Source organism: Cervus elaphus, chromosome 4 (genome assembly GCF_910594005.1).
Source record: "Cervus elaphus chromosome 4, mCerEla1.1, whole genome shotgun sequence".
In the NCBI taxonomy this organism is placed as follows: Eukaryota; Metazoa; Chordata; class Mammalia; order Artiodactyla; family Cervidae; genus Cervus; species Cervus elaphus.
In genome coordinates this window covers 59607911-59629771 of record NC_057818.1, presented here as the reverse complement: position 1 = coordinate 59629771, position 21861 = coordinate 59607911, and the positions used below count along the sequence as shown (strand labels likewise).

Here is a 21861-nt window from a genome sequence, read left to right as displayed (position 1 = left end):
AACTCTCAATCCACATACTAGAGAATTAATAGTTAATATTTGTTGTCTTTAGATATTAAGTTTTTAGGGAGGTATGTTTGTAATACAGTCAAAGGTAACTAAAACCAATAGGAGTGTACATTAGTAGGTGATTGGTTAAATAAATCATGGGATGGATCTTCATGAACACTATATAGACATAAAAAGAATGAAGAAGCCTGTAATTGGTACAGATACTAAGGAAAACAGTACACAGGTTCCTCAAAAAATGAAAAATAGTAGTACCATAAGATTCAGCAATTTGGGTATATATCTGGAAAAAAATAAGAACTCTAATTTGAAAAGATATGATGTTACAATCAATGTTCAGAGCAGTGTTATTTACAACAGCCATGACATGGAAACAGTTTTAAGTGTTCATTGACACATGAATGGATAAAGAAATTCAACCATAAAAAGAAGGAAATCTTGCCATTTGCAACCTTGAGGGATACTAAGTTAAATAAATCAGGCCAAGAAAGCTGAATATTCTATCTCTTTTATTTGTAGAACCCCCCCAAAAAACCCAAACTTATAAATAATAAAGAACAGATTGTGTGCCAGAGGCTGAGAGGGGTGGGAGGGCAGAAATGGTGAAGGTGGTCAAATGGTACGAACATCGTTATAAGTCCAATAATAAATAATAACAGGATTGAACACCATTAGCCATGAGGGAAATGCAAGCTCAAGATCAGATATGACTACAAACCTAATAGAATGGGTAATGTAACATATCACAATACCAAGTGCTGGTAAGGATGAACAACTGAATCATGTGTTGCTAGCAGAATGACTAAAATATACTGAAAATACCAAGTGCCAGAGAGGATGTGGAACAAGTGGATATCATACACTGCTGGTAAGAATGTAAAATGGTATAGTCACTCTGGAAGAGAGTTTGATAGTTTCTTTTAAAGCTAAACACAACTTTTTTTATGTCCCAATAATCATACACCTGAATATTTATTACAGAGGAATGAAAATTTATGTCCATCCAAAACCCTGGATGCAGATTTATAGCACCTTTCTTTATACAAGTTGAAACCAGGAAACAATACAAACTTATCTGAAGAGTGAATGGATAAACAAACTGGTACACCCAATAATGTATACTACTCAGTAATAAAAATAAAGTAATTCAACTCAAAAAAGTCTTAAGAGCAATTTCCTGAGGGACAAAAAATAAAGATTACATGGTCCTGTTTAATAAAAAATTATAAATTTGTATAAATAAAGACAACATATATAATGTTTTAAGATTCAGTTATAAAAATTAATTTCATAAATGACAAAATTCTATTGATGGAAAACTGACACGTGGTTGCCGGAGGTAGGTTTGGATAGAAGGAGTAACCATTAAAAGGTAGCATGAGGGTGTCTGTGTTGATGAAAGTTTTATGTTCTGGAGATAGCAGTTACACAAAATCTACATGTGTAATAAAGCAGCTTAGAATTCCAAAAAAACTATTTAAAAATTCATGTAAAAAATCTAGTGAAATCTAAATTCCAGAGGTTAAGAGTTAATGGTTTTACCAGGGTAAGTTACATAAAGGATACAAGGGAATTCTCTGGACTACTTTTGCATTTTCTTGTAAGTTAAAAATGATTTCAAGTTATACATTCTATAAAAACAACTTTGAAGGTGGTTTTATAAAATATTTGGTTTTATTTATAAACTTAGTTAAGCAAGCTGCAAATATGTGTTCCTATTCCATTTCCTTTTTTAAAAAGTTCAGTATACTTATAATTAGTTTGGAGCCAAAGAAAAGAGCTAATCACATATGGGGGTAGGCACAGAACACGCTTGCCTACCTAAAAATCAGTGATAAGAAAAGCAAACAACTTTTATTTAAAACTATGGAATTACTGGAACTTCCCTGGTGGTTCAGTGGTTAAGACTTTGCCTTCCAATGTAGGGCATGTGGGTTTGATCCCTGATTGGGGAGCTAAGATCTCACATCCCTTGCAAAAAACCAAAAACATAAAACAGAAGCAATATTGTAGCAAATTCAATAAGAGTTGGGAGATGGTCCACATTAAAAAAACATAACAAAACTATGGAATTATGCACTAGGCAATCAGAAACAAGACTCGGGTGCATCATCTGATGAGGTTACATTTGTAACAAAAAGCACTCAAACATTTATCATTTTCATAAAAATTCATTCCTTTGTAAGCCCACTGATATTTAACTAAAGGTACTCTACCTTTAGCATGTGCCTCAAAGTTTTAATTTCTATATGATTCCCTGACAAATGATGAGGCAGAATGCTTCACTGAAATCTTGCAATATATACTGTCTTCTTAAAAATTATTTCTCCAGTGTGACCTCTGACACTCATTGAGGTCTTCTTTCTGGGTAAAGACATTCCCATGGTCATCATATTTCTTTTTTCTTTTCTAAATCATATTTCTACAATGAGTTCACTGATGATCAATGACAATCCCTGATAATCAAGTCTATCTTCCCACTGATGACTTCTCTAGTCTCTGCATTTACAGAATATGTCCAAGTGTGTATGGAATATATACTTTTCAGACATCTAATGAAGTCAAAAAGTTTTTCCCAAGGCATCTCCACACTGAACATATCAAGAGCTTTTCCAACATATTTTCACCAACAGAAAATGTGAGGTAGGATCATTAAGGCACTACTGCATTCACGATATTCACTGGGTTTATCTCTTGGGCAAATCCTTTCATCTCCTCATGGTCCCCCATCTGATAACAGGTCATCCCATGATTACATTCTGCTTAGCTAGAAACACTGATGTTTAAAATCTTAGCTGTCACAGAAGGCATTTCCCCAATCATTGCATTAATAGGGCTGTGGTTCACTCATAAGTAATGATCTGGGACTCTCTGTTAAAGGCATTTCCAACTTGACTGGATCTACCCACTTCTCTGATGTGCATTTTCTTATGTTTCACAAGGTTTGACAAGTGGGAGAAGGCTTTCTCACAATCACTGCACCCATACGGTCTCTCTCCTGTGTGAGTCCTTTGATGGACATTGAGTACTGACTTCGTGGTGAAGGCTTTTCCACATTCATCACACTCATAGGGTTTCTCTCCTATGTGAATTCTCTGATGGGTAATGAGACCGTACTTGTGGGAATAGGATTTTCCACACTCAGTACATACAAAGGGAGTCTTTCCTGTGTGACACCTCTCATGTTGTATGAGGCATATCTTCTGACTGAAGGCTTTACCACACTCATTGCACTCATAGGGTTTCTCTCCTGTGTGAGTTCGTTGGTGTATAACGAGAGTGAGTTTTGTGGTGAAGCCTTTTCCACATTCGTTACACCGGTAAGATTTCTCTCCTGTGTGAGTTCGCTGGTGTACCATGAGATTACTCTTCACGGTGAAGCCTTTCCCACATTCACCGCATATGTAAGATTTCTCCCCTGTGTGAGATCGCAGGTGTACTGTGAGATTACTCTTCACAGCGAAATCTTTCCCACATTCACTGCACAAATATGGTCTCTCTCCGGTATGAGTTCGCTGGTGTACAGCAAGATAGCGCTTCATGGTGAAGCCTTTCCCACACTCACTACATACATAGGGTTTCTCCCCCGTGTGGGTGCGCTGATGCACAGTGAGATTACTCTTCCCGGAGAAGCCTTTTCCACATTCACTGCATACATAAGGTTTCTCTCCACTATGAGTTTGCTGATGCGCAATCAGATAGCGCTTCATAGTGAAGCCTTTTCCACACTCACTGCACACGTAGGCTTTCTCTCCTGTGCAGGTTTGGTGATGTACAGGGGAGCTGCTCTTCACAGTACAGCCTTTTCTGGGCTCACTGGTTAAGTGGAGTGTGTCTTGTGTTTGAGTTTTCTGATGTTTAGTTAATGTGACATTTCTGGAGAAGGATTTCTCACATGAATCACACCCACTGGTTTTCTCTCCAGTATGAACACTCTCACGAGAAATAAGCTGAGAATTCCTGCTGCATGGCTTCTCACTTTCAACAGAGGCTAGAGATTTCTCTATTTTGTGAGTCCTTTGATGCTTAAGGACTTGGAATTGAGTGCTGATTTGTTCTGTACTTTCAGGAAATATAATTCCAGAATACAACTGTCCACGATCACTATGTAGAAAGGATTTCTCATCTCCATTAAACCCCACAGGGTTCTTTATTCCATAGCTTCTCTTCTGGTTAACTAAACTTAAGCTTGATTCCAAAGCTTTTCTATGTAAGTCAAATATACGATCTTGAATTAGGGTGAAATGTGTTTTGCTCAGATGAACACCCTTTCTAAACGCATTCTGTTCACTGTACTGTTGCATGCTCTTCAGAAATCTTTGGTTTCTAGAGTGCTCTGGCAAATAACTGTCACCTTTCCTGATTCCTAAGAAAAAAGGAAATGACAAATTATTTCATGAGACTGGTATGGGATGAAAGCACTTAAAAAATGACATGGTGTGTGGGGTGCTCTTATTATCTACCATGTAATCCCAGTATAAAATTATAAAGATGTATGAAGAAGTAAATGAATATCAGATCCAGAAAGAGACAAGGAATATATTTAAAGCTAAATACCCAGAAACAGTTCTCATCTGGAGAGATAAATATGGGGAACAGCTGTTGAGGGGGCTCCTCAGTCACCCTCACAGCTGTGACTCCTCTAGAAGGACCTGAAATATGACTTTGATGGTCACTTCCCTTGCTGATTCTAACTCACTCACCTGGACAAATTCTATTCTGCATTTCATTTTCTATTATGCATGGTTCTTTTCCATGTTCCAACTTGGAGAGCATATCTGGTTTGGTACCTTGATATCCTGATTGTGAGAAATGATAGAGGACTTAGATGCAAGATCTGGGGTATGGTATGTCATGACGGAAAAATACTGCATTTTATTTATTTAAAATTTACTGAATTTTTAACTTTATTGGATTCCTATTAAGCATATTACATTTTATTGGATTCTACTTTTTTAACTGGAGTGTAATTGCTTTATAATGTTGTATTAGTTTCTGCTGTACACCGTGAATCACCTATGTGGATACATATATACCCCCTTTCTCTTAAGCCTCCCTCCCACCCCCCCTTACCTCCACCCCTGCCAAATACTGCATTTTAGAGACAAAATTTCTTGTATGCAAAGTAAATGTTCTCTTGCAGGGTATAGGAGATTACACCTCTTTGGAGTCAGAAAGGGGACAGAAAATCTACTCTTTGGAAGACCACAGGAACTACAAAGCTTTCATTAGGTGAAGGAGCAAAGTCCAGTGATTCGGCACCTCATAAATGACATTGGGAGTCATCCTTACCCAGTGACACCAAGTTGTTATAGTTCTCCAACATCACATCCCAGTATAGGTCTTTCTGAGCAGAATCCAGGAGCTGCCACTCCTCCCAGTTGAACTCCACAGCCACATCTTCCAGTGTCAGCAATTCCTGTAACAATAAAGTCCTGTATGATGTGAATTCCTTTCATCAATATGGAAGAAACATGAGAGAAGTTATTCTAGTTTTCACCATACCTCCTGCATCAATATACTTTTCTCAAATACATTTCACTTACAAGCAAAAAGAAAGTACTCTTTCTATGTATATATTTTAGCACCTACCCATTTGCATAATATGCAAATTACACCAGGACAAATAAAACAGTCCTACATTACCATGAAATGTCATAGCCAACATAAGAATCAACTCTGAACAGATTCCACATCTGAAATTTACAAGATAATGTTTTTAATACATGTAAAAAATAGCAGAAACTATACAAGATACACCTGTAGCAAAGAAAAAAAATTAGTTGATTAGGAAGATTTCAAAACAAAAACAAAGAAAAAACACAGTAATGAAGCAGTATCCCAAGATCTAAAGGTGAAAATTTTCAAAACTGATTAAATTCTCCAAACCCCAGGCTCAGGAATGCCAACAAATTCCAAGCAGGAAATCTCTAGGTAGAGACATCAGACTAAAACTATAATACACAAAATACGAAAGGAAACTATAAAAGCATCCAGACACAAAAGATAGATGACCTATAACAGAACTCAAAAAGCATGGAATAATATCTTCAAAGTTCTGATTTTTGTGCCAAAAAAGTCAGACATGGAGGCCACTTGGTACTGAAACACAGGACTCTCATAGAGTCCTGGGCCCCATTCTCTCCTCCCAGCCACACCGTGTGATAGTACTCAGGAGTACTGCCAACCAAGGAAGCTCACCTAAAGTCCAGTGTCCAGAATTTTTATTGAGGCTCCCTTATATATGCATGATTTACTGAATCACTGACCACATGGCTGAACCCAGATCCTTCCCCATTCCTGCCCAGACTAATAAACATGGCTGAAAGCCACAACCCTCGAATCACATGGCTGGTCTTTGGGGCATGGACAGCCCTTACCTTGAATTGTCTTATTATCACAAATCATCTAGGGCCCACATGAGTCACCTCATAGCATAAAGTGTGGCTGCAGTGGTCTGGGATGAGAAACAAGACACTCCTAACAAATGGGTAATTCCAAGGCTGTAGAGGTTACCTCCCAGAAATTAGGGACAAAAGTCAGCCAAATTCCTTACCACACACTAGGTACTCATGCCTCCATGAGGTACCCTCCCCTTGAGCATGAGCTAAATTGCTTCTAAAAAACAAAATACAGCAAAAGCGCTGTGATACCAATTTTAATTTTTTTTTGGTCTGCATAGTATGTGGGATTTTAGTTCCCTGACCAGCACTTGAACCCATGCCCCCCTGCAATGGAAGCGTGGAGTCTTAACCTCTGAACCACCAGGAAAATCAAGACATGCATTTTTAAATTAGGCTATATATATGATTTCCATCTTGCTAACAGAATCTGTCTGTTGATGACTTTGATGAAAGAAGATGGCACGTTGGGAGGCCCCTGTGATAAGGAACTCATAGTGGTCTTACACAAGCAGATAGATAGAAACCAAGGATCTCATTTGAGTTCTGGAAATGAATTCTGCCAATAACCATGTAAGTGAACTCAGAAGTGCATTCAAGTCCAGCTGAGCCTCTGGATCATGGTCAAGGAGTACTGAGCTATTATCAGTGAAGCTTGCATATTTCACGCTGAATCTATTTCTAAAACTCAGAGTGAATCTCCACCACTGTTCACCAAGACATAGGTTGGATTATGTTATTTTCTCATTTCAAAGGTTAAATATTTCACTTCTATCAAACTCCAATGGCTGTTTTATTGAGAAATAACTGACATATATCACTGTGTAAATTTAAGAAGTAAAGCATGATGATATGATTTACATATACTGTGAAATCATTATCACAACAGGTTCAGTCAACATCTATCTTCTCTTGTGTAGATATAACAAAAAGAAAAGGAAAAAGCTTTTCTCCCTGTGATGAGAACTCTTAGGATTTGCTCTTAACAACTTTCCTATATGCCAAACAGCAGTGTTAGCTATAGCCATCATGTTGTTCATTACATCCCTAGTTCTTATCTTACAACTCGCTTTCTTGAGTATGATTATGAAACTCATGGAATTTTATATAGCTATATAGGTAATGCTCAGTAAACTGCATTCATCTTTCTTTCAGATGCGTGATTGGTACCAGGCCAGTGGGGAGCCCCTCAGAGTCACCAATGTTGTTAGGAGTATCACTCCATTTACTTAAGTGACATAAACCATTGAATCCCCCAAAGAGCTGATCTGCTCTCTCCTCATAGTCAACACATATCATGGAGCTTTTCACGTTTTTCTGGGTGCGATGTCTGCTGAGATAACACAAAGTGACAGCTGATGCAATCCACAGGCTCCACCACAGTCACACACTCTCTTCCAATACTAGTCATCTGACGTGATCCCTATGAACAATATATTCCTGATTCACTTTGTCCTGATTCTGAATTCAGAGTCCAAATTAATTTCTACCCAGAACCCAATCATCCCCAATTTATACTTCATATAGTTGAGCTGTTATTTTTTCTCAGCTTACCACAAATCCATTAGACAATAAAGGAAAGATATAACAAACCAAAAGTCACCTGGGCCTTGATCATCTTCTTCTGTGCTCAGGAAATAGTAAGTCACATGGATTCTGATTTCTGTCTCTTCTGCATTTACCGTGTAATTCTTAAAGACAGAAAGCTTGGCATTCACTTAAAGATGTCCCCTGGAACGATGATATCCCAACTCCAAGAACCTCCTCTTTCTTCCCTCATTCCTTGGCTTGATCACTCTTTTTCCTCGGGAGCCTGGACCTGTGGGTTGAAAAGCAAACTGACTTTGAGTGTACATTTCCTCTCAGCCCAAACACTGTCACTGTCGATATGCACTTATCCTTAAACAAGGGACCTCAGTATTTCCAGCTGTTCCTTTATTTGATAACCTAGAGGCTTTCATAATCTGAGGCAAAAAACAATGTGTGAAAGGTATGGCTTTCTTTTGTAAAGAGGAAGTGGCATGACTATTAAAGGGGAAGAGGGAAAGCATAAGCGGAGCATGATGCCTCAGAGCCTGAAGAAAGCTCAGGGCAGATCAAGTTTATGGAAGAGAACACACAGAAGGTTCCAAGAATCTGGACACTCCATCTTTAAAATGCATGTGTACCCTTGCACCACTCCAAAAATTATATGCTCATTGGGCGCACATATCTCAGTTTGAAGAGGATAGCACAAAGTTGATCTTTAAGGTTGTCTTACTTCTCTTTGTGTATTAAAAGGATTAACCTTGCCCAACAGAGGTTGAGCTTTGCCCTTAGTTTCTGGGAAGAAACCTCTAAGCCCTCAGAATGTCAGGCCTGATTAAGAATGGCTTTGCGTACCTGAGAGGCTAGGGCCATACAGTCTATACTAATCATGTGGTGAATGCTTATGGTGTGAATTAGAATATGCTATGCTAATTATGGTGAATGTTTATACTAATTTAGTTCAACGTTTACTTTAAAGCCATGGTAATAAATGCCAGGCTGGATGAACCACAAGCTGGAATCAAGATTGCTAGGAGAAATATCAACAACTTCAGATGTGCAGATGATACCACTCTAACGGCAGAAAGGGAAGAGGAACTAAAGAGCCTCTTGATGAGGGTGAAAAAGAAGAGTGAAAAAAGCTGGCTTTTTCACTCAAAATTAAAACAACTAAGATCATGGCACCCGGTCCCACCACTTTAGGACAAATAGAAGGGGGAAAAGTGGAAGCAGTGACAGATTTTCTTTTCTTGGGCTCCAAAATCACTGCAGATGCTGACTGCAGCCATGAAATTAAAAGATGCTTGCCCCTGAATGAAAAGCTATGACAAACTTAAGCATATTAAAAATCAGAGACATCACTTTACCAACAAAGGTCTGTATAGTCAAAGCTATGGTCTTCCCAGTTGTCACGTAAGGATGTGAGAGTTGGACTATATAAATTAAAGAGCACTGAGTGCCAAAGAATTGATACTTATGAATTGTGGTGCTGGGAAAGACTCTTGAGAGTCCCTTGGACAGCTAGGAGATCAAAGCAGTCAATCCTAAAGGAAATCAACCCCGAATATTCATTGGAAGGACTGTTGCTGAAGCTCCAATACTTTAGCCACCTGATGTGAAGACTCATTGGAAAAGACCCCGATGCTGGGAAAGAGTGAAGGCAAAAGGAATAGGGGGTGACAGAGGATGAGATGGTTAGACAGCATCACCAACTCAATAGACATGAATGTGAGCAAACTCTGGGAGCTACTGGAGGACAGAGGAGTCTGGTGGGCTATAGCCCACGGGGTTGCAAAGAGTTGGACACTTCTTAGCCACTGAATGGTAACAACATCACAGTCAGATGATTTTCAACAAAGGTGCAAGATTAAAGCAATGAGGAAAAAGATGGTCTTTCCAACAAATATACTGGAACAACTGAATATCCAATTCCAATTAAATAATAATAGATAATAAATTTAAATGTAATAGCTAAAAATACAAACTACTTCCAGAAATTGAAAAACAAGCCACAAGCTGGGAGAAAATATTTGCAAAAGACATATCTGAAAAAGGACTGCTATTCAAAATATATAAGAACTCTTAAAAACTCAACAATAAGAAAACACAAAGATAGGCAAAAGACCTGAATTGACACCTTACCAAAGAAGATACACAGATAGCAAATAAGCAAATGAAAACATGTGTAATTTGGGAAATTACATCATATGGATTAGGAATAACAAATTAAAGAACAATGAGATACCATTCATTACCTACCTAGTAGAATAACCAAAATTCAAAATAATGACTACACCAAATACAGGAAGCAACAGATTTATTGCTTATGGGAAGGCAAAATGTTACAGCCACTCTGGTAGACAGTTTGGCAGTTTCTTACAAAACTATATATATACTCTGAAAATTTATGTCTGGACAGAAACCAGATCATAGGTATATACAGCAGACTTATCCATCCAATGAATGAACATTATTTAGCACTAAGAAATCAGCTATCAAACCATGAAAAAACAAGGAAGGGCCTAAAATATCTATTATTAAGTGAAAGAAGCCAATCTAAAGAGGCTATTCACTATACAATTCCAATTACTGTAAATGACATTCTGGAAAAGGCAAAGCTAAGGAGACAGTAAAAAGATCAGTGGTTGCCAAGAGTTGGAGGGAAAGGTAGGATGAACAAGCAGAATCCAGAGGGCTTTTTAGAGCAGCATAATTATTCTGTATAACACTAAAGGGTGGACACATGTCATTTTACATCTGTCAAGACACAAACAACATATAACACCGAGTGAACCCTAATGCGAATTATTTATTTTGAGTGACGAGTCAGTACGTAAATTGACTGTAACAAATTCACCACTCTGGGGCAGGAAGCTGACAGTGGGGAAGGTTGCATATGTTGGGGCACAGAGGTATGGTATTCACAGCTTACGGTGAATGGTGTCGGATTCGTGATCTCTGAAGAAGATTTAGCTTCAGGACCAGGGACCAGGCTTGATCACTCAAGAGCTTTTGTGTAGCAGTTTTATTCAAGTCTGAAAAGGCAGAGAGAAAGCTTCTGACATAGACACCGGAAGGAGGATGGAGAGTAACCCCTAGCTAGTCTTGTTAAGGCCTTATATACTTCTACCAGACCCACTCCCACAACATACATCTTAAGATAACAAGATTAGTCAGAAGATTCTTTTAAGGAGAAACATATCCTTGAGATACATTGTTATATTGACTAAGACAAAGCAATGTAGAAAAAAACATTGTCCTTTTCTCCTTGAGAGCCCCAGATCCCTTTCTACACTTCAGGGTCAGTGGGTGTCTGGTGGGGGAACCCTGGACTTCTTATCAACCTGCCTAGGAATTGACTCTCTCAGTATCCCTACTGCACTTCCCACTCAATGTTGCTGGGAATCTAAAACTGCTCTTAAAAAACAAAGCCCCTTATACAGAGTGAAGTAAGCCAGAAAGATAAAGAACATTACAGCATACTAACACATATATATGGAATTTAGAAAGATGGTAACGATAACCCTATATGCAAAACAGAAAAAGAGACACAGAAATACAGAACAGACTTTTGAACTCTGTGGGAGAAGGTGAGGGTGGGATGTTTCAAAAGAACAGCATGTATATTATCTATGGTGAAACAGATCACCAGCCCAGGTGGGATGCATGAGACAAGTGCTTGGGCCTGATGCACTGGGAAGACCCAGAGGAATCGGGTGGAGAGGGAGGTGGGAGCGGGGATCGGGATGGGGAATAAGTGTAAATCTATGGCTGATTCATATCAATGTATGACAAAACCCACTGAAATGTTGTGAAGTAATTAGCCTCCAACTAATAAAAAAATAAAAAAAAAATAAAAAAAATAAAGTCATATCCTTATCTATCTGTATCTATATACACACAGTCTTCAGAAAACACATGAGGAATTTCTCATGACCTTGGGTTAGGCAGAGAAATCTTATACAACACCAAATCAGCAAACCATAAAAGAAGACAACTGGTAAACTGGATTTGTATTACCTTTTGCACATCAAAAGACACTATAAAGCTAAAGGAAAAGGTAAGCTACAAGTTGAGAAAGAAAATTTGCAAACCATGTATCTGATAAAGGACTTCTATGCACAATATACAAACAACTCAAAAAACTCAGTTTGTTAAGCAAACAACCCTTTTTTAGAAAAGGGGAAAGACTTGTATAGTTTCCTTGAAAGAAGGAAACTACAAAACAAAGGAAACTATAAGCAAAGTGAAGAGAAAGCCTTCAGAATGGGAGAAAAAAATGGCAAATGAAGCAACTGACAAATAATTAATCCCCAAAATATACAAACAGCTCATGCAGCTCAATACCAGAAAAATAAACGACCCAATCAAAAAATGGGTCAAAGAACTAAACAGACATTTCTCCAAACAAGACATACAGATGGCTAACAAACACATGAAAAGATGCTCAACATCATTCATTATCAGAGAAATGCAAATCAAAACCACAATGAAGTACCATCTCACACTGGTCAAAATGGCTGCTATCAAAAAGTCTACAAACAATAAATGCTGGAGAGGGTGTGAAGAACAGGGTGGAGATTCCTAAAAAAACTGGAAAATAGAACTGCCATATGACCCAGCAATCCCACTGCTTGGCATACACACCGAGGAAACCAGAATTGAAAGACGCACGTGTACCCCAACGTTCATCGCGGCACTGTTTACAATAGGCAGGACATGGAAGCAACCTAGATGTCCATCAGCAGATGAATGGATAAGAAACCTGTGGTACATACGAATACACAATGGAATATTACTCAGCCATTAAAAAGAACACATTTGAATCTGTTCTAATGAGGTGGATGAAACTGGAGACTATTATACAGAGCAAAGTAAGTCAGAAAGAAAAACACCAATACAGTATATTAACACATATATATGGAATTTAGAAAGATAGTAATGACGACCCTATATGCGAGACAGCAAAAGAGACACAGATATAAAGAACAGATTTTTGGACTCTGTGGGAGAAGGCGAGGGTGGGCTATTGAGAGACTAGCATTGAAACATGTATATTACCACATGTGAAATAGATCACCAGTCCAAGTTCGATGCATGAAACAGGGCACTCAGGGCTGGTGCACTGGGACAACCCAGAGATGGGATGCGGAGGCAGGTGGGTTCAGGACGGGGACACATGTACACCCATGGCTGATTCCTATCAATGTATGGCAAAAACCACCACAACACTGTAAAGTAATTAGCCTCCAATTAAAATAAATAAATAAATTTTTAGAAAAACCATTTCAGATAAAAATGCTCAAAAGAATAGGAATAGGTAGATACTTACTTAAAATTAAATAATAATACATTTGAATCAGACATTCCCACTGAAGTCAAGAACAAGAACAGGTGCCCGCTCTCAGTACTGTTACTGAGCATTATACTGGAGTTGCTAGACTATGCAGTTCATTTAATTCAAATATTTAGTGGGCATATACTCTGTGCCAAGCACTATTTCATGTCCTTCTTTGCAACAAAGCAGATAACAAAGTAACAAAAGTCTCTGAATTTATGGGATTTATATTCTCGGACCCATAGACTATGTTAGATAAAAGAGAAATAATTGGGGTATAATAAATATTGCTATTGATAGATGATATAAATTGTATATATGGAAAACCTAAGAAAATCAACTGAGGAACTACTATAAAGTGAGATAATTTGGTAAGGCATTGGAATAGAAAACTGAATATGCAGAAATAATTAGTAGATGTTGTTATGTATATGATCTGAACCATTAGAGTGTAAAGTAGATGATAATGCCATTTAAAAATATCTAACACTAACCAAGAATCTCTTCAAGAAAATTAGAGATACCAAGGGAACATTTCATGCAAAGATGGGCTCAATAAAGGACAGAAATGATATGGACCTAACAGAAGCAGAAGATATTAAGAAGAGGTGGCAAGAATACACAGAAGAACTGTACACAAAAGATCTTCACGACCCAGATAATCACGATGGTGTGATCACTCACCTAGAGCCAGACGTCCTGGAATGTAAAGTCAAGTGGGCCTTAGAAAGCATCACTACGAACAAAGCTAGTGGAGGTGATAGAATTCCAGTTGAGCTATTTCAAATCTTAAAAGATGATGCTGTGAAAGTGCTGCACTCAATATGCCAGCAAATTTGGAAAACTCAGCAGTGGCCACAGGACTGGAAAAGGTCCGTTTTCATCCCAATCCCTAAGAAAGGCAATGCCAAAGAATGCTCAAACTACTGCACAATTGCACTCATCTCACACGCTAGTAAAGTAATGCTCAAAATTCTCCAAGCCAGGCTTCAGCAATAAGTGAACTGTGAAATTCCAGATGTTCAAGCTGGTTTTAGAAAAGGCAGAGGAACCAGAGATCAAATTCCCAACCTCCGCTGGATCATAGAAAAAGCAAGAGAGTTCCAGAAAAACATCTATTTCTGCTTTATTGACTATGCCAAAGCCTTTGACTGTGTGGATCACAATAAATTGTGGAAAATTCTGAAAGAGATGGGAATACCAGACCATCTGACCTGTCTCTTGAGAAACCTGTATGCAGGTCAGGAAGCAACAGTTAGAAATGGACATGGAACAACAGACTGGTTCCAAACAGGAAAAGGAGTCCATCAAGGCTGTATATTGTCACCCTGCTTATTTAACTTATATGCAGAGTACATCATGAGAAACGCTGGGCTGGAAGAAGCACAAGCTGGAATCAAGATTGCCAGGAGAAATATCAATAAGCTCAGATATGCAGACGACACCACCCTTATGGCAGAAAGTGAAGAGGAAGTAAAAAGCCTCTTGATGAAAGTGAAGGAGGAGAGTGAAAAAGTTGGCTTAAAGCTCAACATTCAGAAAACTAAGATCATCACATCTGGTCCCATCACTTCATGGCAAATAGATGGGGAAACAGTAGCTGACTTTATGTTTTTGGGCTCCAAAATCACTGCAGATGGTGATTTCAGCCATGAAATTAAAAGACGCTTACTCCTTGGAAGGAAAGTTATGCAACCTGGAGAGCATATTTAAAAGCAGAGACATTACATTGCCAACAAAGGTCCGTCTAGCCAAGGCTATGGTTTTTCCAGTAGTCATGTATGGATGTGAGAGTTGGACGGTGAAGAAAGCTGAGCCCCAAAGAACTGATGCTTTTGAACTGTGGTGTTGGAGAAGAGTCCCTTGAAGAAGAGTCTTTTGAGAGTCCCTTGGACTGCAAGAAGATCCAACCAGTCCAACCTAAAGGAGGTCAGTCCTGGGTGTTCACTGGAAGGACTGATGTTGAAGCTGAAACTCTAATACTTTGGCCACTTCATGCGAAGAGTTGACTGACTGGAAAAGACCCTAATGCTGGGAAGGACTAGGGACAGGAGAAGAAAGGGACAACAGAGGATGAGATGGCTGGATGGCATCACCAACTTGACAGACATGGGTTTGGGTAGACTCCGGGAGTTGGTGATGGACAGGGAGGCCTGGCGTGCTGCGATTCATGGGGTCGCAAATAGTCAGACACGTCTGAGCAACTGAACTAAACACTAACCAATACTAAGTAATAAATGTGGAAAAATAGGAGCAAAACTTTAGAATACATACTAATGAAGGACACAAAAGAAGACTTGGACAAATGGAAAAATAAAATCATTTTCTTGGATAGAAAAAAAAAGGGGAAAGACTTGGATATTACACTAAAGAAGACCTATGAATGTCTATAAACACATGAAAAGATGATCAACGTTATTTGTCACTAGGGAAACTAAGATGATGGGGAAATTCTCCTACATGCCAACTAGAATGACGGTAATAAAAAGACTAATAATTGTAAATGCTGATGAGAATGAGGAGAAATTAGAACTCTCATACAATAATGGTAAACTGGTATAGGCACCTTTGAAACTTTGTAAAACACAAACTTAGGAAGCAGTCATTCTACTCAGAGGAATCTAACAGAAATGAAAACATTTCCAACTTGTACCTGCAGGTATGTAGCAACATTCTTCACCATAGTCTCAAACGAAAAACAATTCCAATAACTGATTTTATATATGAAATGCATTATATACATTCAATAGGTCATTCATGAATAGAATTGCAGAGAATATTTCCTGTCTCATTATATGAGGTCATTTAGTTTTAAAAAATACAATTCTATCTATTTATAATTTCAGAAGTTTTTCTGTAGAAACTGACAGCCTGATCTTTAAATACAAACAGCAGTGTAAAAGGTCTAGAACAGAAAAAAAAAAAAAAAAAACCCTGTGAAAAAGAATAAAGTTGGTGGGTTGACACTACCTGACTTCAAGAATTTATATCAAGCTACAGTAATCAAGACAGGGTGATATCCATGTCAATGTAGACAAATGAGTGGAGCAGAATAGAGTTCAGAAAAGACCCCCATATACATGGCCAACTGACATTTTTAAAAAGGAGCAAAGACAATAGAGTGGAGAAAAGCCTTTTCAACAAATGTTTTCTGGAACAAGCAGACATTTATATCAAAAAGAAAAGAACTTGGATCCATATGAGAGAGTCAATTCCTAGGTAGGTTGATAGGAAGTCCAGGGTCCCAGAGGAGGAGAGAGGGGTCTGGAGTTCTGAAGGAGAAGAAAAGGACAAATGTTTTTTTCTATATTGCTTTGTCTTAGTGTAACAATGTATCCTGCTTGAGGACATGTTTCTCCTTCTTGAGTCTTCTGACTGATCCTGTCATCTTAAACTGTATGTTATGGCAGTGGGTCTGGTAAGACCTTTCTATTGTTAGTTCTAAACCCATTATCTTAAAATGCAAATTGTGAGAGTGGGTCTGATAAGATCTTTACAATCTTGAGACCTTCTTTTGATTTACTGCCTTGAGAACCCCATGAACAGTATGAGAAGGCAAAATGATAGGATACTGAAAGAGGAACTCCCCAGGTTGGTAGGTGCCCAATATGCTACTGGCGATCAGTGGAGAAATAACTCCAGAAAGAATGAAGGGATGGAGCCAAAGCAAAAATAATACCCAGTTGTGGATGAGACTGGTGATAGAAGCAAGGTCTGATGCTGTAAAGAGCAATATTGCATACGAACCTGGAATGTTAGGTCCATGAATCAAGGCAAATTGGAAGAGGTCAAACAGGAGATGGCAAGAGTGAATGTCGACATTCTAGGAATCAGCAAACTAAAATGGACTGGAATGGGTGAATTTAACTCAGATGACCATTATATCTACTACTGTGGGCAGGAATCCCTTAGAAGAAATGGAGTAGCCATCATAGTCAACAAAAGAGTCCGAAATGCAGTACTTGGATGCAATCTCAAAAACGACAGAATGATCTCTGTTTGTTTCCAAGGCAAACCATTCAATATCACAGTAATCCAAGCCTATGCCCCAACCAATAACGCCGAAGACGCCGAAGTTGAAGGGTTCTATGAAGACCTACAAGACCTTTTAGAACTAACACCCAAAAAAGATCTCCTTTTCATTATAGGGGACTGGAATGCAAAAGTAGGAAGTCAGAAACACCTGGAGTAACAGGCAAATTTGGCCTTGGAGTATGGAAAGAAGCAGGACAAAGGCTAATAGAGTTTTGCCAAGAGAATGCACTGGTCATAGCAAACACCCTCTTTCAACAACACAAGAGAAGACTCTACAAACGGACATCACCAGATGGTCAACACCAAAATCAGATTGATTATATTCTTTGCAGCCAAAGATGGAGAAGCTCTATACAGTCAGCAAAAACAAGACCAGGAGCTGACTGTGGCTCAGATCATGAACTCCTTATTGCCAAACTCAGACTTAAACTGAGTTTGGCAATAAGGTAGGAAAAAGGTAGGGATAACCACTAGATCATTCAGGTACGACCTAAATCAAATCCCTTATGAATATACAGTGGAAGTGAGAAATAAATTTAAGGGACTAGATCTGATAGACAGAGAGCCTAACAAACTATGGACGGAGGTTCATGACATTGTACAGGAGACAGGGATCAAGACCATCCCCATGGAAAAGAAATGCAAAAAAGGCAAAATGGTTGTCTGAGGAGGCCTTACAAATAGCTGTGAAACGAAGAGAAGCTAAAAGCAAAGGAGAAAAGGAAAGATATTTCCATCTGAATGCAGAGTTACAAAGAATAGCCAGGAGAGATAAGAAAGCCTTCCTCAGCGATCAATGCAAAGAAATAGAGGAAAACAACAGAATGGGAAAGACTAGAGATCTCTTCAAGAAAATTAGAGATACCAAGGGAACATTTCATGCAAAGATGGGCTCAATAAAGGACAGAAATGGTATGGACCTAACAGAAGCAAAAGATATTAAGAGGTGGCAAGAATACACAGAAGAACTGTACAAAAAAGATCTTCACAACCCAGATAATCACGATGGTGTGATCACTCACCTAGAGCCAGACGTCCTGGAATGTGAAGTCAAGTGGGCCTTAGAAAGCATCACTACGAACAAAGCTAGTGGATGTGATAGATTCCAGTTGAGCTATTTCAAATCCTGAAAGATGATGCTGTGAAAGTGCTGCACTCAATATGCCAGCAAATTTGGAAAACTCAGCAGTGGCCACAGGACTGGAAAAGGTCCGTTTTCATCCCAATCCCTAAGAAAGGCAATGCCAAAGAATGCTCAAACTACTGCACAATTGCACTCATCTCACACGCTAGTAAAGTAATGCTCAAAATTCTCCAAGCCAGGCTTCAGCAATAAGTGAACTGTGAAATTCCAGATGTTCAAGCTGGTTTTAGAAAAGGCAGAGGAACCAGAGATCAAATTCCCAACCTCCGCTGGATCATAGAAAAAGCAAGAGAGTTCCAGAAAAATATCTATTTCTGCTTTATTGACTATGCCAAAGCCTTTGACTGTGTGGATCACAATAAACTGTGTAAAATTCTGAAAGAGATGGGAATACCAGACCACCTGACCTGCCTCTTGAGAAACCTGTATGCAGGTCAGGAAGCAACAGTTAGAACTGGACATGGAACAACAGACTGGTTCCAAATAGGGAAAGGAGTATGTCAAGGCTGTATATTGTCACCCTGCTTATTTAACTTATATGCAAAGAACATCATGAGAAACGCTGGGCTGGAAGAAGCACAAGCTGGAATCAAGATTGCCGGGAGAAATATCAATAACCTCAGATATGCAGATGACACCACCCTTATGGCAGAAAGCAAAGAACTAAAGAGCCTCTTGATGAAAGTGAAAGAGGAGAGTGAAAAAGTTGGCTTAAAGCTCAACATTCAGAAAACAAAAATCATGGAATCCAGTCCCATCACTTCATGGCAAACAGATGGGGAAACAGTGGAAACAGTGGCTGACTTTATTTTTTGGGCTCCAAAATCACTGCAGATGGTGACTGCAGCCATGAAATTAAAAGATGCTTACTCCTTGGAAGAAAAGTTATGACCAACCTAGACAGCATATTAAAAAGCAGAGACATTACTTTGCCAACAAAGTCTGTCTTGTCAAGGCTATGGTTTTTCCAGTAGTTATGTATGGATGTGAATTGGACTATAAAGAAAGCTGAGCACGGAAGAATTGATGGTTTTGAACTGTGGTGTTGGAGAAGACTCTTGAGGGTCCCTTGGATCCAACCCGTTTATCCTAGAGGAAATCAGTCCTGAATATTCATTGGAAGGACTGATGCTAAAGCTGAAACTCCAATGCTTTGGGCACTTGATGCAAAGAACTGACTCATCTGAAAAGACCCTGATGCCGGGAAAGATTGAAGGCAGGAGCAGAAGGGGACAACAGAGGATGAGATGGTTGGATGGCATCACCGACTCAATGGACACGAGTTTGAGTAAACTCTGGGAGTTGGTGATGGACAGGAAGGCCTGGCGTGCTGCAGTCCATGGGGTGACAAAGAGTTGGACACGACTGTGCAACTGAACTGAGCTGAATGCTGATGAAACAAGAGAATGAAAATGAATGTACAATGTATGATTCAATTTACATAAATGCTTTTAAAAATATAAAGTAACCTATTGTAATGTAGAATAGACTGGTGGTTGCTTGGAGAGGTGTGCGGAATATGACAGGCAGAGATTAAAAAGGAACACAGTGAAACTTCTCAAGGTGACAGGTATGTTCACTGTCTTCATGGTGTTGATACTTCCATGAGTATACAGGAGTGGAAACTTGAGTGCACAGAGATCAAGGAAAATTTCTGGGGTGATAGCAGTGTCTTAAAATTGAACCATGCAACTCTAGACATTCAAAGTACTGAAATGTATATTTATACTTGGTGAATTTTACAGCAAATAAAAATACAATAAAAAAAGATTTCCTTTACTACAGTAAAAAAAACCAAACCAACCAAACAAAAAAGAACCCATCAACTGAAATTTCCAAAAAAGGTCAAGGAAAAGAGTTCACCAAGAAATAAAAGTAGCCAGAAATCCCAGGGTGTGGGGGGGCGGGGGGAGAAAAAAAAGGCGCCATAAATTTTTAAGTGGAGTGGTAGAATCAGAAAGTAATCAGAAAATCAAAATGGGTTAATGAAATTATAATTGAATATTTCTGAATACTGTATGTCAACACTACCTCCATTAATGAATACATTTGATTCCAGATACCATGCCAGTGGTTCACCAACCTAAGTTGACACTACTGGGACTATTTTTAAAAAGTATAAATATCTCACATGCAAATGTGTTGAGAACAGAGAAATTAAGTGATACAGTCACCTATCATGCTTACACAGATAATCTCAAATGTTTTTTTAAAAGCTTTGATATAAAACCACCTATTAAAAAAATTCGCACTGCAGAACAGAATATAGTGTAAGGGAGAAGCTTTTACTTGAGTAAGAATGACCCTAAGCGGAAATATCCAAAAGTATAGTAAACTTTGGGACAAGAGGAACGGAAACTATATTAAACTACATTAAAAACAGTAAATTTATAACTAGATCAACCACACTGAATTTTGTGAGGACGGTGAGAACAGTGGTGATGCGGGGAGCCAAAGTTTTTAGTAGGGACCTTGAGGACTTACTACAAGGAGAGGATTGTACTCGAATCAACTGGGGAAATGCAGCCTTCAAGTCTGTTTCCGGCATTCGACCCTGATCCTACGGATTCTCAAGGACCCCAGACCTCCTCAAATACTGAGAGCCCCCACCAGGCAGTCTAAATGCCAGATTAAACTCCAAACATGACCAAGAAACCAGAAGAGACAGCCCCTAACCCGGGTGTCTCTAACAGAGTCGCAGGTTAACCAGGACGAGACACCGCGTTCACTGATACAAACTTTCATCACAGTTCGCAACCACGGAGCCCCACAAGCAGAGCGATCCAAACCCTGACAGAGTCGGACCTTCGGTCAATGATTTCTTCAGACTCTTAATCACAGATTGCCAAAGGCCTCATCATTAACTCCCAGAAGTCTCTAAGGCCGAATCTAAATAAAATCCCAATTACGGTCCTTCACGCATGCTCCTGTTTCACAGACCCCACAGGCCGTGAATACAAGCCCAGAACCCGACTCACCTGATCCCAAACCCTTCCAGACATCACTGGCAGCAACAGAACGCTGCAGCCCACTTTCTCTACCGACGCCTTTCACAGTCCCTCGGGAGGCAGACCTGCAGGTTCAGGTTATCCGCCGACGACCTTGGACCGCTGCCGTATTTCCGGATTCCGTCAGCGGACTCTGCTTTATGACGTAACATGGCCCCACCCACCTCGGCGTTTCTGACGAGACAGGCCGTAACTGCTGTGGAAAGAAGTTGAAATCAAAGAAGTTGAAATCATTCCTGGCACCCTAAATGCCTGGAGGTAAAACTCCAGGTTGCAAGGAATGACCAACCATTCTGTACTAACTGCGTTAAGATTTCGGAGGTCAATGCCCTTCCAAGGTCAAGTGGCGAGTTCAGCCGGCTGAGGAAAAAAGAGATGGTGGCGCCCTTTGTGAACTTT

General features: G+C 39.2%; 1 protein-coding gene across 3 annotated transcripts; it reads right to left on the bottom strand.

The window, feature by feature from the left end:
• Nucleotides 1–505: 505 nt before the first annotated feature.
• ZNF614 (zinc finger protein 614) lies at nucleotides 506–21605 on the bottom strand. 3 transcript variants are annotated; one of them, XM_043900037.1, is made up of 5 exons: nucleotides 21433–21605; nucleotides 8014–8229; nucleotides 5302–5428; nucleotides 4713–4808; nucleotides 506–4375 (listed from the first exon to the last, which is right to left on the bottom strand). In XM_043900037.1, exons 2-5 carry the CDS (start codon nucleotides 8026–8028, stop codon nucleotides 2853–2855), a joined length of 1761 nt encoding a protein of 586 aa, XP_043755972.1. In that variant the 5' UTR covers nucleotides 8029–8229; nucleotides 21433–21605; the 3' UTR covers nucleotides 506–2852. The 3 variants fall into 3 exon arrangements, with proteins under 3 accessions (XP_043755972.1, XP_043755973.1, XP_043755974.1); XM_043900038.1 differs by lacking the exon at nucleotides 21433–21605 and adding an exon at nucleotides 10870–10929; XM_043900039.1 differs by lacking the exon at nucleotides 4713–4808.
• Between the last annotated feature and the right edge of the window lie 256 nt (nucleotides 21606–21861).